General features: G+C 37.0%; 1 protein-coding gene across 1 annotated transcript in view; it reads right to left on the bottom strand.

The window, feature by feature from the left end:
- The window catches only part of LOC123531414 (protein AF-10-like), a 114,281-nt gene that overhangs the window by 86,864 nt on the left and 10,763 nt on the right, over nt 1–16,654 (bottom strand). Inside the window, exons 2-3 of the mRNA XM_045312347.2 lie at nt 2,636–2,715; nt 277–331 (exon numbers count right to left, since the gene is read on the bottom strand). Coding sequence (XP_045168282.1) covers nt 277–331; nt 2,636–2,715 — 135 coding nt within the window. The remainder of the gene's footprint in view (nt 1–276; nt 332–2,635; nt 2,716–16,654) is intronic.

Genomic DNA, 16,654 nt, shown 5'->3' with positions numbered 1-16,654 from the left:
TGTGCCCTTGATATTTAATGATTTCACAATAATGCTTTGGCAGAAAAAGTTACAAGAAACATGGACATTCCATAAAAAGCCAGTTTTCAAACTTTACATAACACCATCATGTTCTGTTTAAAAAGTTTCATATTCTATTATACATATTTGTCTGCATCCAATCATGGTATTCAGAAATACAGATGCAACAAGCATAAACAATTTCATGACTAAAATGAGTAAAATCATTAATTACTTATTTTATAATTGTGTTTTCTATTTTTTGTAATACTATACCTCCACTATCAGTTCTCTTCAAGGCACCATCCTTCAAGGGACACAACTCACATCTCTGCAACAAACAAGAAAAATAATGTCAACATGTACACACTTGCTTCCTGAAATTATTTAATCATAAATAAAATTCACAACTGGACTGTTGCTCCAGAAAAAACAAGGAGCTGCGTTCAATAAACACTTGATGCCCCCAGTGGCATCCTTGTCGATAGATTTTGCACCTAAGTCCAAAACAAGGTCAAGGTCAAACTGAGGTCAGGTGATGTTTGAAGATGAGGAATGGTCACAGTTTACATCTGTATTAGTATCAATTCATTCTTGTAAGGGGTATTGATGGTAGACGAAATGGTCCCATTTGGTTAACCAAGAGATGGCACATATAAAGCAACCTAAGTCCAAAATGAGGTCAAGGTCAAACTGAGGTCAGGTGATGTCTGAAGATGAGGAATGGTCACAGCTTACATCTGCATTAGTATCAAGTCATTCTAGTAAGGGGTATTGATGCTAGACGAAACAGTCCCGTTTGGTTAACCTCATACAGACGGACGGACAGGACAATCACTATATGCCTCCCGCATCAGTAGATGCTGGGGGCATAAAAAGTACATTTATGCAAGACCTGAAAATGTATACATGTCCACTCCATGCTGATTATATTTCACTTTAATCGGACGGAAACTTTAGGGGGAGTTAAGTACACAAAGTTCTTCTAATGTAGTGTAATATTTCAAAGTCCAAAAGCTTTAACTCCAGAAAGCAATAATCAGACAAAGAAGTACTGAGTTTATGTTCATGTCTATTTCATGTTGATGATAAACACAAACTCAAAGTTTCAATTAAATGAAAACTTTACAAGTTGATTGCACAAGAAGTGTGACAGATGGACTGACTGACAGATGGATGGACAGTTCAAGCACTACATGCCTCCTAAATCTTTGACACCGTGGACATAAATACACTTCTCTAAAACAATAATTCACAATACTAAGAATACAGTCAAAACAAGAGCTTTGCCAAGTGGGGCAATATATGCCCGAAAGGTTATATCAGAGGAGGACAGAAGCAAAATTTAAAGTCAAAAGAATTTAAGTTATGCTCTGGACATGAAATATGACAGGGCACTAGACAACATTTTGGGACAGGTACCCATACCCTCAGGAAGGGGAATTTTTCGACGTTTTAAGACAAAAAGAGGAAGATTTTAGCCATATATATGTTACTACTTTTCACACTTATCAATACTGTTTTCAATCATTTCTAACTAATGTAACTATATTGCAGCAGTAACCTTCCTTAGAGTAACTAAATATTAACTTGAAAGAGAGTTCATATTTAGTTGTATCAAACAACCTGTTATCAGGGGAATTTTCTTCTGTGAAAGGGGAAAAAACATATTATTTTATGAGGGGAATGGGGCCCATATTCGGCCCCAAAAACGGCCAAACGAGTGCCCTGTATGATGGGCAGATTTGAATAAGGTTCAAGCTCTCTGCACGTCAGCCTATATGCCAAGTTTAAAGTCAATACCTTTAATAGTTATAAATTATGCTGTGTGCAAGAATCCTGTGGAACAGACAGACTGACGCACATGCCATCCCATAGTATGTCAGTTTATTTCAAAACAGAAATATAATAAAGAGACATCAGATTATTCATTTTTTACTATGTTGTTATCATTTAAAACATTTAATTAGCATTGGATTAATTCCCACTTTTTCTAATACATGGTTTTGTGTTTTTCAATAATTTTGTAGCTTTTTTGGATATCAAGGTATACCTTTGACCTAAACATCTTTCAAGACTGTCTTTTAGGAACCAATTGTCAAAACAAGAGTTGTCACTAATGGTGACAAATGCCCCTGCAGCACCTTGACCTTTGATCTGGTGACCTTGACCTTTGACCTGGTGAGCCCAAAGTCAATAGGGGCCGTGTAAAGTGCCTTCATGCAAAAAGTTAACACTGGCCCCTGTGACCATGACCTTTGATCTGGTGACCCCAAAGTCAGTAAGGGTGATAAACTCAATAAGTACTATCAGCATGTGAAGTTTGAAGGTCCTGGGTGCAGTGGTTCACGAGTAAAGTGCCTTCATGCAAAAAGTTAACGTTGGCCCCTGTGACCTTGACCTTTGACCTGGTGACCCCAATGTCAGTAGGGGTGGTGTACTCAATAAGTACTATCAGCATGTGAAGTTTGAAGGTCCTTGGTGCAGTGGTTCGCGAGTAAAGTGCCTTCATGCAAAAAGTTAACGTTGTGACGAACGAATGAACAAACGGACGGACAGTTGAAAACTAATATGCCTCCCTTCGGGGGCATAAAAAATTAACATAAGACTTTTTAAACTATGACTGATAACTCACAACACGTGCAGCTCTCTCCTGGGATTCACATTTTCTACAAAACCAAGGTCCAGTTGGTACCTGAATTATTCCATAACAAGCTGAAATACAAAACCAAACATTAACCAACTACATATTGTAATTCTTAACAGCGTCACAGGTATTGTGCATTTTCAAACAAATGGACAACCTAGTAAATATTTTTTCTTGATTCCAAGCAAAGTCAGAAGCTCCAAAGTAACACATTTTCTTCAATTTAAGAAGATTTTTCTAGTACAATCTAAACAAGAGGACCATGATGGTCCTGAATCGCTCACCTCTTCCCACATGACACAGTTTTGAGTATGACGTCGTTTTTTCTATTATTTGACATATTGACCTAGTTTATGAGCTCATGTGACCCAGTTTTGAACTTGACCTAGATATTATCAAGATAAAAATTCTGACCAATTTTCATGAAGATCCATTGAAAAATATGGTCTCTAGAGAGGTCACAAGGTTTTTCTATTATTTGACCTATTGACCTAGTTTTCGAAGGTACGTGACCATGTTTTGAATTTTACCTAGATATCATCAAAGTGAACATTCCCACTAATTTTCATGAAGATCTCATGAAAAATATGGCCTCTAGAGAGGTCACAAGGTTTTTCTATTTTTATACCTACTGGTCTAGTTTTTGAACGCACGTGACCCAGTTTCGCAACTGACCTAGATATCATCAAGGTCAACATTCAGATCAATTTTTATGAAGATCCATTGAAAAATATGGCCTCTAGAGAGGTCAAAATATTTTAATAATTTTAGACCTACTGACCTAGTTTTAGACCGCAGTTGACCCAGTTTCGAACTTGACCTAGATATCATCAAGCAGAACATTCTAACCAATTTTCATGAAGATCTCATGAAATGTATGGCCTCTAGAGAGGTCACAAGGTTTTTCTATTTTTAGACCTACTGACCTAGTTTTTGACCGCAGTTGACCCAGTTTCAAAGATGACCTAGATATCATCAAGATGAACATTCAGACCAATTTTCATACAGATCCCATGAAAAGTATGGCCTCTAGAGAGGTCACAAGGTTTTTTTCATTATTTGACCTACTGACCTAGTTTTAAAAGGCATGTGACCCAGTTTCAAATTTAACCTAGATATCATCAAGGTGAACACTCTGACCAATTTTTATGGAGATCCATTCACAAGTATGGCCTCTAGAGAGGTCACAAGGTTTTTCTATTTTTAGACCTACTGACCTAGTTTTTGACCGCACATGATCCTGTTTCGAACTTGACCTAGGTATCATCAAGATGAACATTCAGACCAATTTTCATACAGATCCCATGAAAAATATGGCCTTTAGAGAGGTCACAAGGTTTTTCTATTATTTGACCTACTGACTTAGTTTTTGAAGGCATGTGACCCATTTTCGATCCTGACCTAGATATCATCAAGATGAACATTCAGACCAACTTTCATACAGATCCCATGAAAAATATTGCCTCTAGAGAGGTCACAAGGTTTTTCTATTATTTGACCTACTGACCTAGTTTTTGACGGCATGTGACCCACTTTCGAACTTGAACTAGATATCATCAAGCTGAGCATTCTGACCAATTTTCATGAAGATCTCATGAAATATATGGCCTCTAGAGAGGTCACAATGTTTTTCTATTTTTAGACCTACTGACCTAGCTTTTTGACCGCACGTGACCCACTTTCGATCTTGACCTAGATATCATCAAGATTAACATTCAGACCAAATTTCATACAGATCCCATGAAAATATGGCCTTTAGAGAGGTCACAAGTTTTTTCTATTATTTGACCTACTGACTTAGTTTTTGAAGGCATGTGACCCACTTTCGATCCTGACCTAGATATCATCAAGATGAACATTCAGACCAACTTTCATACAGATCCCATGAAAAATATGGCCTCTAGAGAGGTCACAATTTTTTTCTATTATTTGACCTACTGACCTAGTTTTTGATGGCATGTGACCCACTTTGGAACTTGAACTAGATATCATCAAGCTGAACATTCTGACCAATTTTCATGAAGATCTCATGAAATATATGGCCTCTAGAGAGGTCACAATGTTTTTCTATTTTTAGACCTACTGATCTAGCTTTTTGACCGCACGTGACCCACTTTCGATCTTGACCTAGATATCATCAAGATTAACATTCAGACCAAATTTCATACAGATCCCATGAAAATATGGCCTTTAGAGAGGTCACGAGGTTTTTCTATTATTTGACCTACTGACCTAGTTTTTGACGGCACGTGACCCAGTTTCGAACTTGACCTAGATATCATCAAGATGAACATTCTGACCAAATTTCATGAAGATCTTGTGAAATATTTGGCCTCTGGAGAGGTCACAAGGTTTTTCTATTTTTAGACCTACTGACCTAGTTTTTGAAGGCACGTGACCCAGTTTCGAACCTGACCTAGATATCATCAAGATGAACATTCTGACCAACTTTCATAAAGATCCCATGAAAAATGTGACCTCTAGCAGGGTTTTTTTTCGGCCGTTTTTATAGCCGTTATTCGGCTATATTCCCAATGCCAAAAAGTATGTGTTTTTCCCAAAATGAGTGCAAAAATTCCCAATCTACATTCTGAAAAAAATTTCATCAAAATTGCACAAAAATTGACCAAATTATGGACAATTTTGTAATGGAAGTATGTTAAAGAGGTTGTACAATGTGAAACAAGTGTATGAGAAAGTGCTTAAACACATCCTTACTCTATCCTATGGGACTAAATATTTCCCAATTTGGAACATTTACGCGTCAAAATTCCCAATTTTGGGGGTATAGGCTATGTTCCCAAATTAGCTAGAAAAAACCCTGTCTAGTGGTCACAAGCAAAAGTTTACGGACGCATGCACGGACGGACGACGGACACCGCGCGATCACAAAAGCTCACCTTGTCACTTTGTGACAGGTGAGCTGACAAGAGGACCATGATGGTCCTGAATCGCTCACCTATCTCCACATGACCCAGTGTTCAACTGAGTATGACATCGTTATTTCTATTATTTGACATAGTGACCTAGTTTTTGAGCACATGTGACCTAGATATCATCAAGATAAAAAATTCTGACCAATTTTCATGAAGATCCATTGAAAAATATGGCCTCTAGAGAGGTCACAAGGTTTTTCTATTATTTGACCTAATGACCTAGTTTTTGAATGGCACGTGACTCACTTTTAAAACTTGACCTAGATATCATCAGGTGAACATTCTCACCAATTTCATGAAGATCTCGTGAAAAATTGGCCTCTAGAGAGGTCACAAGGTTTTTCTATTCTTCGACTACTGACCTAGTTTTTGACGCACATGACCCAGTTACGAACCTGACCTAGATATCATCAAGCTGAACATTCTCACAATTTTCAGAATATCCACTGAGAATATGGCCTCTAGAGAGGTCACAAGGTTTTTTCTATTTTTAGACCTACTGACCTAGTTTTTGACCCCAAGTGACCCAGTTTCGAATCTGACTTAGATATCATCAAGATGAACATTCTGACCAATATTCATGAAGATCTCATGAAAAAATATGGCCTCTAGAGAGGTCACAGGTTTTTCTATTTTTAGATCTACTGACCTAGTTTTTAACTCACGTGACCCAGTTTCGAATCTGATTTAGATATCATCAGATGAACATTCTGACCAATATTCATGAAGATCTCATGAAAAATTGGCCTCTAGAAAGGTCACAAGGTTTTTCTATTTTTAGATCTACTGACCTAGTTTTCAACCCCACGTGACCCAGTTTCGAACTTGACCTAGATATCTTCAAGGTAAACATTCTGACCAATTTTCTTGAAGATCCATTGCAAAATATCGCCTCTAGAGAGGTCACAAGGTTTTTCTATTTTTAGACCTACTGACCTAGTTTTTGACCGCACATGACCCAGTTTCGAACTTGACCTAGATATCATCAAGGTGAACATTCTGACCAATTTTCATGAAGATCCATTGAGAAATATGGCCACTAGAGAGGTCACAAGGTTTTTCTATTTTTAGATCTACTGACCTAGTTTTTAACCCCACGTGACCCAGTTTCGCACTTGGCCTAGATATCATCAAGGTGAACATTCTCACCCATTTTCATGAAGATCCATTGAGAAATATGGCCTCTAGAGAGGTCACAAGGTTTTTCTATTTTTAGATCTACTGACCTAGTTTTTAACCCCACGTGACCCAGTTAAGAACTTGACCTAGATATCATCAAGGTGAACATTCTGACCAATTTTCATGAAGATGCATTGAGAAATATGGCCTCTAAAGAGGTCACAAGGTTTTTCTATTTTTAGACCTAATGACCTAGTTTTTGACCCTACGTGACCCAGTTTCGAACTTGACCTAGATATCATCAAGATAAACATTCTGACCAATATTCATGAAGATCTCATGAAAAATATTGCCTCTAGAGAGGTCACAAGGGTTTTCTATTTTTAGATCTACTGACCTAGTTTTTGACCCCACGTGACCCAGTTTCGAACTTGACCTAGATATCATCAAGGTGAACATTCTGACCAATTTTCATGAAGATCTTGTGAAATATATGGCCTCTAGAGAGGTCACAAGGTTTTTCTATTTTTAGACCTACTGACCTAGTTTTTGATGGCACGTGACCAGTTTCGAACTTGACCTAGATATCATCAAGATGAACATTCTGACCAACTTTCATAAAGATCCCATGAAAAATGTGACCTCTAGAGTGGTCACAAGCAAAAGTTTACGGACGCACGGACGGACGACGGACACCGCGCGATCACAAAAGCTCACCTTGTCACTTTGTGACAGGTGAGCTAATAAAAAGCCAATGAAAAGTCTGCATTTAAGAAAATTATGATCACTGTTGCAAAAGCAGCTCTTATTTTGAAGAATTTGCAGAGAATAAAATCATGCAAAGGCACCAAACTCCACCCACTTTTAGGCAATGTGCAAAATAAGACAACTAAAATATGAATTGCTTAACAAAATCTGTAATGGTTTAGAAGGGGCTCACCACAGCATGCTTAATCTATAAAGGGTCGTATAATGTAGTTATAACAGCATAATTTATGCCATCAGCGTTGATTTATTTTTCCTTTCTTACACTGCATCTTTTATTAGAATTAGCACAGGGTTTTTTCTAGCTAATTTGGGAACATAGCCTAAACCCCCAAAATTGGGAATTTTGACGCGTAAATGTTCCAAATTGGGAAATATTTAGTCCCATAGGATATAGTAAGGATGTGTTTAAGCACTTTCTCATACACTTGTTTCACACTGTACAACCTCTTTAACATACTTCAATTACAAAATTGTCCATAACTTGGTCAATTTTTGTGCAATTTTGATAAAAAAAATTTCAGAATGTAGACTGGGAATTTTTGCACTCATTTTGGGAAAAATACATACCTTTTGGCATTGGGAATATAGCCGAATAACGGCTATAAAAACGGCTGAAAAAAAACCCTGTAGCATGTACCCCATTGGAAATAAGCTTTTAGCTTAATGGGTTATCCAGAAGTCTTTAGCGTTCTCTTTTGAAAGTACAAAATGTATAACACCTGGCTTAGAATTTTCAGCTTTATTAAAAGTATGCATCTTACCCTAGTCTTAAATAAAGATTTGTTTTTGTAACTACTGTGAAATCATTTAATTTCATCGGCACGAAATTTCATGGTTTTGCCCAAAACGGCTGTTTCGTGGGGACATAAATTCCTGGATTTTTAATTTTTGTTAATTTTTTTTTTTTATAATTTCCACAGGAATAGATCTACTAGAACTTCTGTCCTGACATGTGCAACCTACACATGTCAAACAGCGCTTCCATGGTAACCGAAATTGCAATCTAAGCCGCGGTAGATTAGCGAGTGATCATGTGCCAATTAACGACCGCGTTATCTATAATTATACGACCCCTAATTTGCAAAACTTTTTAAAACTGTGAAATATTCAATAAGAAAAGTCAGCGCCAATTAAAAAGCGTCAAAAACATAGCACCTTGCACAATTAGCATTCATAATCGAAACAAATATACAAGTTGATCATTGATCATTTGATCGTGTTTCAAACAAGAACTAGTTATTGTACTGCAAATTATAACAAACTATTATAGATTTAAATAATGTTGTTTTTAGTTTAATCATATTTTATTGTATATATATACATATTTAATACACACACACATACAACAAGCATACATAAATACATCAATGTAAATATACAAAAGGGTTGGGCCAGAAGTTATAACAACATTATAGGGGGCCCTCCCCTGACAAAGCAGACATATGTTATTTAGAAATACTGTGATATATGTGAACAATCAAATCAGGAATTGAACAAGAGGACCATGATTGTCCTGAATCGCTCACCTCTTCCCACATGACCTAGTTTTGAGTATGACGTCTTTTTTTTCTATTATTTGACATAGTGACCTAGTTTTTGAGCTCATGTGACCCAGTTTTGAACCTGACCTAGATATTATCAAGATAAAAATTCTGACCAATTTTCATTGAAAAATATGGTCTCTAGAGAGGTCACAAGGTTTTTCTATTTTTAGACCTACTGACCTAGTTTTTGATTGCACGTGACCCAGTTTCGAACTTGACCTAGATATCATCAAGGTGAACATTCTGACCAATTTTCATGAAGATCTTGTGAAATATATGGCCTCTAGAGAGGTCACAAGGTTTTTCTATTTTTAGACCTACTGACCTAGTTTTTGATGGCACGTGACCCAGTTTCGAACTTGACCTAGATATCATCAAGATGAACATTCTGACCAACTTTCATAAAGATCCCATGAAAAGTATGGCCTCAAGAGAGGTCAAAAGTTTTTTTTATTATTTGACCTACTGACCTAGTTTTTTATGGCACGTGACCCACTTTCGAACTTGACCTAGATATCATCAAGGTGAACATTCTGACTAATTTTTATGGAGATCCATTCACAAGTATGGCCTCTAGAGAGGTCACAAGGTTTTTCTATTTTTAGACCTACTGACCTAGTTTTTGACCGCACATGACCCTGTTTCGAACTTGACCTAGATATCATCAAGATGAACATTCAGACCAATTTTCATACATATCCCATGAAAAATATGGCCTTTAGAGAGGTCACAAGGTTTTTCTACTATTTGACCTACTGACCTAGTTTTTGAAGGCACATGACCCACTTTCGAACTTGACCTAGATATCATCAAGATGAACATTCAGACCAACTTTCATACAGATCCCATGAAAAATATGGCCTCTAGACAGGTCACAAGGTTTTTCTATTATTTGACCTACTGACCTAGTTTTTGAAGGCACGTGACCCACTTTCGAACCTGACCTAGATATCATCAAGGTGAACATTCTGACCAATTTTCATGAAGATCTCATGAAATATATGGCCTCTAGAGAGGTCACAAGGTTTTTCTATTTTTAGACCTACTGACCTAGTTTTTGACCGCACGTGACCCAGTTTCGAACTTGACCTAGATATCATCAAGATGAATGTTCAGACCAACTTTCATACAGATCCCATGAAAAATATGGCCTTTAGAGAGGTCACAAGGTTTTTCTATTATTTGACCTACTGACCTAGTTTTTGATGGCATGTGACCCACTTTCGAACTTGACCTAGATATCATCAAGGTGAACGTTCTGACCAATTTTCATGAAGATTTTATGAAATATATGGCCTCTAGAGAGGTCACAAGGTTTTTCTATTTTTAGACCTACTGACCTAGTTTTTAATGGCACGTGACCCAGTTTCGAACTTGACCTAGATATCATCAAGGTGAACATTCTGACCAATTTTCATGAAGATTTTGTGAAATATATGGCCTCTAGAGAGGTCACAAGGTTTTTCTATTTTTAGACCTACTGACCTAGTTTTTGATGGCACGTGACCCAGTTTCGAACTTGACCTAGATATCATCAAGATGAACATTCTGACCAACTTTCATAAAGATCCCATGAAAAATATGACCTCTAGAGTGGTCACAAGCAAAAGTTTACGGACGGACGGACGCACGCACGGACTGACGATGGACACCGCGCGATCACAAAAGCTCACCTTGTCACTTTGTGACAGGTGAGCTAAAAAGAAAAAAAGAAAATATAGTATGGTACTGCAAAAAAAAAACAGCAACAAAAAAAAAACATTTATATATTACAAAAAAATGTTGTTTTTATGCCATAGTACTAGTATAACCCTAGTAATAGTTACATAAACTATTATAAACTGGTCCTGTTTTTATTTTATTTTATTTTATTTTTTTGCAAAATGAATGGAGCGTCTGCACTTACTCGATTAAATTACAAGCTGTTGAACTTGTGCATGTGTTATTTCCTGCCGAGAAACGTGTAACGTGGATTAATTATAAATGCATAGGACTCAAATCTAGCAATTAGATTCTCTAATTTAATAGTTCCAAAGTCGTAGTATTTTACTACAAAAATAAAGACTAGCGTATAAACATTGCATATCGGACCGAAAAAATCAATAACAGCCGTTTTATAGTGCGGTTGGCACGTGACGCTACATCAAACTGCTATTTTAAGTACCTACTTTTACTTTGACAAGCATGTTATAAACAATGCACGGGTACATTTAAATGCATTTCTAAATGAAATAGTTGGTTTTGTTTCCACGCATACCAATATTTATCGTTGATGGAGCCTTCATAAAGTACACGAAAGCTGCAGGTTAGTACTGCCGCATGCATACAACTACGGATCAGATCGAATGGCTATGGTGTCTTTTTTTTTTTTGGCGACTTTGTGTACAATTAAAATTATCGTGGGTACAATTTGTTCGTTGGGACTTCAATTCGTGGTTGAGCTCAACCACGAAATCCACGAAAATTAATCCTCCACGAATAATAATAATGATTTCACAGTATGTAAAGAAATTGTTTTTTATATGCTGGGATATTATATTTATTGCCTTGTGTTGTGTTTTATGCTACTGATCTTAAATATCAATAAATAAATAGATTTGCATTACAAGCTGTTGGAAATTCGGATTCGGTACGACAGATTCGGATAACACTCGATCGTGCATCAAAATATTGCATTAGACTTCATGACAATATTAATTCGGCCTCCTTTCCAATAACATAACACATTTTGAATTGGATTCATACCAAATTTCAGTGTCCGACAAATTTATAATCTTGCTGGTAGCCGGGCTACCAGAATTTTTTTCTAGCAACAAAAATGACCTAATTTAAGAGTGAAGAACAACAAAGACGAAAAAACCCATCTTCGAAGAAAACATCGTACGGCCCCACTGGAAGCCTCAATTCTCTATTTTTGGTAACTTTCCATGAAATGAACGTATTTTAACCTTCAAACAAGAGGACCATGATGGTCCTGAATCGCTCACCTGTCCCCACATGAACTGGGTATGACGTCGTTTTTTAGCTCACCTGTCACATAGTGACAAGGTGAGCTTTTGTGATCACGCAGCGTCCGTCGTCCGTCCGTCCGTAAACTTTTGCTTGTGACCACTCTAGAGGTCACATTTTTCGTAGGATCTTTATGAAAGTTGGTCAGAATGTTCATCTTCATGATATCTAGGTCAAGTTCGAAACTGGGTCACGTGCCGTCAAAAACTAGGTCAGTAGTTCTAAAAATAGAAAAACCTTGTGACCTCTCTAGAGGCCATAAATTTCAAAAGATCTTCATGAAAATTGGTCAGAATGTTCACCTTGATGATATCTAGGTCAAGTTTGAAAATGGGTCACGTGGGGTTGAAAACTAGGTCAGTAGGTCTAAAAATAGAAAAACCTTGTGACCTCTCTAGAGGCCATATTTTACATGAGATCTTCATGAATATTGGTCGAAAAGTTCACCTTGATGATATCTAGGTCAAGTTTGAAACTGGGTCATGTGGGGTCAAAAACTAGGTCATTAGGTCTAAAAATAGAAAAACCTTGTGACCTCTCTAGAGGCCATATTTCTCAATGGATCTTCATGAAAATTGGTCAGAATGTTCACCTTGATGATATCTAGGTCAAGTTCGAAACTGGGTCACATGCGGTCAAAAACTAGGTCAGTAGGTCTAAAAATAGAAAAACCTTGTGACCTCTCTAGAGGCCATATTTTTCAATGGATCTTCATGAAAATTGGTCAGAATGTTTACCTTGATGATATCTAGGTCAAGTTTGAAACTGGGTCATGTAGGGTTAAAAACTAGGTCAGTAGATCTAAAAATAGAAAAACCTTGTGACCTCTCTAGAGGCCATATTTTTCATGAGATCTTCATGAATATTGGTCAGAATGTTCACCTTGATGATGTCTAGGTCAAATTCGAAACTGGGTCATGTGGGGTCAAAAACTAGGTCGTTGGGTCTAAAAATAGAAAAACCTTGTGACCTTTCTAGAGGCCATATTTCTCAATTGATCTTCATGAAAATTGGTCAGAATGTTCACCTTGATGATATCTAGGTCAAGTTCGAAACTGGGTCACGTGCGGTCAAAAACTAGGTCAGTAGGTCTAAAAATAGAAAAACCTTGTGACCTCTCTAGAGGCCATATTTTTCAATGGATCTTCATGAAAATTGGTCACAATGTTTACCTTGATGATATCTAGGTCAAGTTCGAAACTGGGTCACGTGGGGTTAAAAACTAGGTCAGTAGATCTAAAAATAGAAAAACTTTGTGACCTCTCTAGAGGCCATATTTTTCATGAGATCTTCATGAATATTGGTCAGAATGTTCACCTTGATGATATCTAGGTCAAGTTCGAAACTGGGTCACGTGGGATCAAAAACTAGGCCAGTAGGTCTGAAAATAGAAAAACCTTGTGACCTCTCTAGAGGCCATATTTCTCAATGGATCTTCATGAAAATGGGTTAGAATGTTCAGCTTGATGATATCTAGGTCTTGTTCGTAACTGGGTCATGTGCGGTCAAAAACTAGGTCAGTAGGTCGAAAAATAGAAAAACCTTGTGACCTCTCTGGAGGCCATATTTTTCAAGAGATCTTCATGAAAATTGGTGAGAATGTTTACCTTGATGATATCTAGGTCAAGTTTAAAAGTGGGTCACGTGCCTTCAAAAAAAATTGGTCATTAGGTCAAATAATAGAAAAACCTTGTGACCTCTCTAGAGGCCATATTTTTCAATGGATCTTCATGAAAATTGGTCAGAATTTTTTATCTTGATAATATCTGGGTCACATGTGCTCAAAAACTAGGTCACTATGTCAAATAATAGAAATAAAGACGTCATACTCAGTTCAACACTGGGTCATGTGGGGATAGGTGAGCGATTCAGGACCATCATGGTCCTCTTGTTCTATTATTTGACATAGTGACCTAGTTTTAGAGCTCATGTGAACTAGTTCTGAACTTGACCTAGATATCATCAAGATAAAAATTCTGACCAATTTTCGTGAAGATCCATTGAAAAATATGGCCTCTAGAGAGGTCACAAGGTTTTTCTATTATTTGAAATAATGAACTAGTTTTTGAAGGCATATGACCCAGTTTTGTATTTTACCTAGATATCATCAAGGTGAACATTCTCACCAATTTTCATGAAGATACATTGAAAAATATGGCCTCTATAGAGGTCACAAGGTTTTTCTATGTTTAGACCTAGTGACCTAGTTTTTGACCACAGTTGACCCAGTTTCAAACTTGACCTAGATATCATCAAGATGAACATTCAGACCAACTTTCATAAAGATCCCATGAAAAATATGGCCTCTAGAGAGGTCACAAGTTTTTTCTATTATTTGACCTACTGACCTAGTTTTTGATAACATGTGACCCAGTTTCAATCTTGACCTAGATATTATCAAGATGAACATTCTGACCAATTTTCATGCAGATCCCATGAAATATCTGGCCTCTACAGAGGCCACAAGGTTTTTCTATTATCTGACCTACTGACCTAGTTTTTGAATGCACGTAACCCAGTTTCGAACTTGACTTAGATATCATCAAGATGAACATTCTGACCAATTTTCATGCAGATCCCATGAAAACTATGACCTCTAGAGAGGTCACAAGGTTTTTCTATTATTTGACCTACTGACCTAGTTTTTGACTGCACATGACCCAGTTTCAAAACTTGACCTAGATATCATCAAGGTGAACATTCTCACCAATTTTCATGAAGATCCATTGAAAAATATGGCCTCTAGGGAGGTCAAAAGGATTTTCTATTTTTAGACCTACTGACCTAGTTTTGGAACGCAGTTGACCCAGTTTCGAACTTGACCTATATATCATCAAGGTGAACATTCTGACCAATTTTCATGCAGATCCCATGAAATATATGGCCTCTACAGAGGTCACAAGGTTTTTCTATTATTTGACCTAGTGACCTAGTTTTTTAAGGCACGTGACCCAGTTTCGAACTTGACCTAGATATCATCCAGATGAACATTCTGACCAATTTTCATGCAGATCCCATGAAAAATAAGACCTCTAGAGAGGTAACAAGGATTTTCTATTATTTGACCTACTGACCTAGTTTTTGACCGCAGTCGACCCAGTTTCAAACTTGACCTAGATATCATGAAGATAAACATTCTGGCCAATTTTAATGCAGATCCCATGAAAAATACGGCTTCTACAGAGGTCACAAAGTTTTTCTATTATTTGACCTACTGACCTAGTTTTGGACCGGACGTGACCCAGTTTCGAACTTGACCTAGATATCATCAAGATGAACATTCTGACTAATTTTCATGCAGATCCCATGAAAAATATGACCTCTAGAGAGGTCACAAGGATTTTCTATTATTTGACCTACTGACCTAGTTTTTGACCGCAGTTGACCCAGTTTCAAACTTGACCTAGATATCATCAAGATGAACATTCTGATCAATTTTCATGAAGATCCATTGAAAAATCTGGCCTCTAGAGAGGTCACAAGGTTTTTCTATTTTTAGACCTACTGACCTAGTTTTCGACCGCACATGACCCAGTTTCGAACTTGACCTAGATATCATCAAGGTGAACATTCTGACCAACTTTCATAAAAATCCCATGAAAAATGTGACCTCTAGAGAGGTCACAAGCAAAAAGTTTACGCACGGACGGACGGACGGACGACGGACGACGGACGCTGCGCGATCACAAAAGCTCACCTTGTCACTTTGTGACAGGTGAGCTAAAAATGGGATTTTCCTACGATGTGATACGACGCAGTGTAAAAAAATGGCGGACACAGACCGGTGTAATGAAATTGTTACACGAGTTAGTGGTATTTTTTATCAATTATTGGAAGGTTTAAACTAAAGACTTTTATACAAATAAGTTAGGAAGTGTCTAGCCGTCCAGTAACCAGACGCCTAGCCTGCGTTCTAGTCGTCCGGTTACCAGACGGCTAGCAAATCCTCAGGTGATTTTCTAGTCGTCTGGTGATTGATTTCTTAATGAATAAGTAATGATTTTATAAAGTTTTAAATGTTATTTACTTAAAATATCAATACTTATCTATTTTTCAGTCGATCAAACACAAGAGATTGTGTTTGTTTACAAATCCGTTGATATTCTATTTTTAGAAATGATAAAACATTGATCGCCAAACATCCATATGCTATTTTGTAAAAAGTGATGTTTTTTCTAACAGCCTAAGCTTTAATTATTAAAACACAAATTCATATATATTTTTTAAAAATGGAAAGCTTAATAAAAGCAATTCATTCATCAATTTTGAATATAATTATTTCAAAATAAAATGGATTAATTATGAACACTTAACTACTGTTTTTCTTAAAGTTTTGAACATCAAACTGCCGCTTTTGAAATTAGATGTCATTTTAATTTTGAAAATCCACTGAAAACAATGTTGGCAAAAAGCCGGTCAATATGAGTATTGACCGGGCCGGCGGTCAATACTGGTTAAAACCGGTCAATACTGGTCGATTCAATACTATGGTCACTCTTGGGTGATCAATACTGGTTTATTCAACACTTTTACATAATGTACAGTCACAGATTAGCACAGGCTGTAAAAGTAATGTAACAAGAGCACCGCCTTGCGGGTGCCGACGCTCATCTGATTTTTTTTTGTATAAT

This window comes from Mercenaria mercenaria, chromosome 11 (assembly GCF_021730395.1).
Source record: "Mercenaria mercenaria strain notata chromosome 11, MADL_Memer_1, whole genome shotgun sequence".
Classification (NCBI taxonomy): domain Eukaryota; kingdom Metazoa; phylum Mollusca; class Bivalvia; order Venerida; family Veneridae; genus Mercenaria; species Mercenaria mercenaria.
This window is presented reverse-complemented; position numbering and strand designations above follow the sequence as displayed.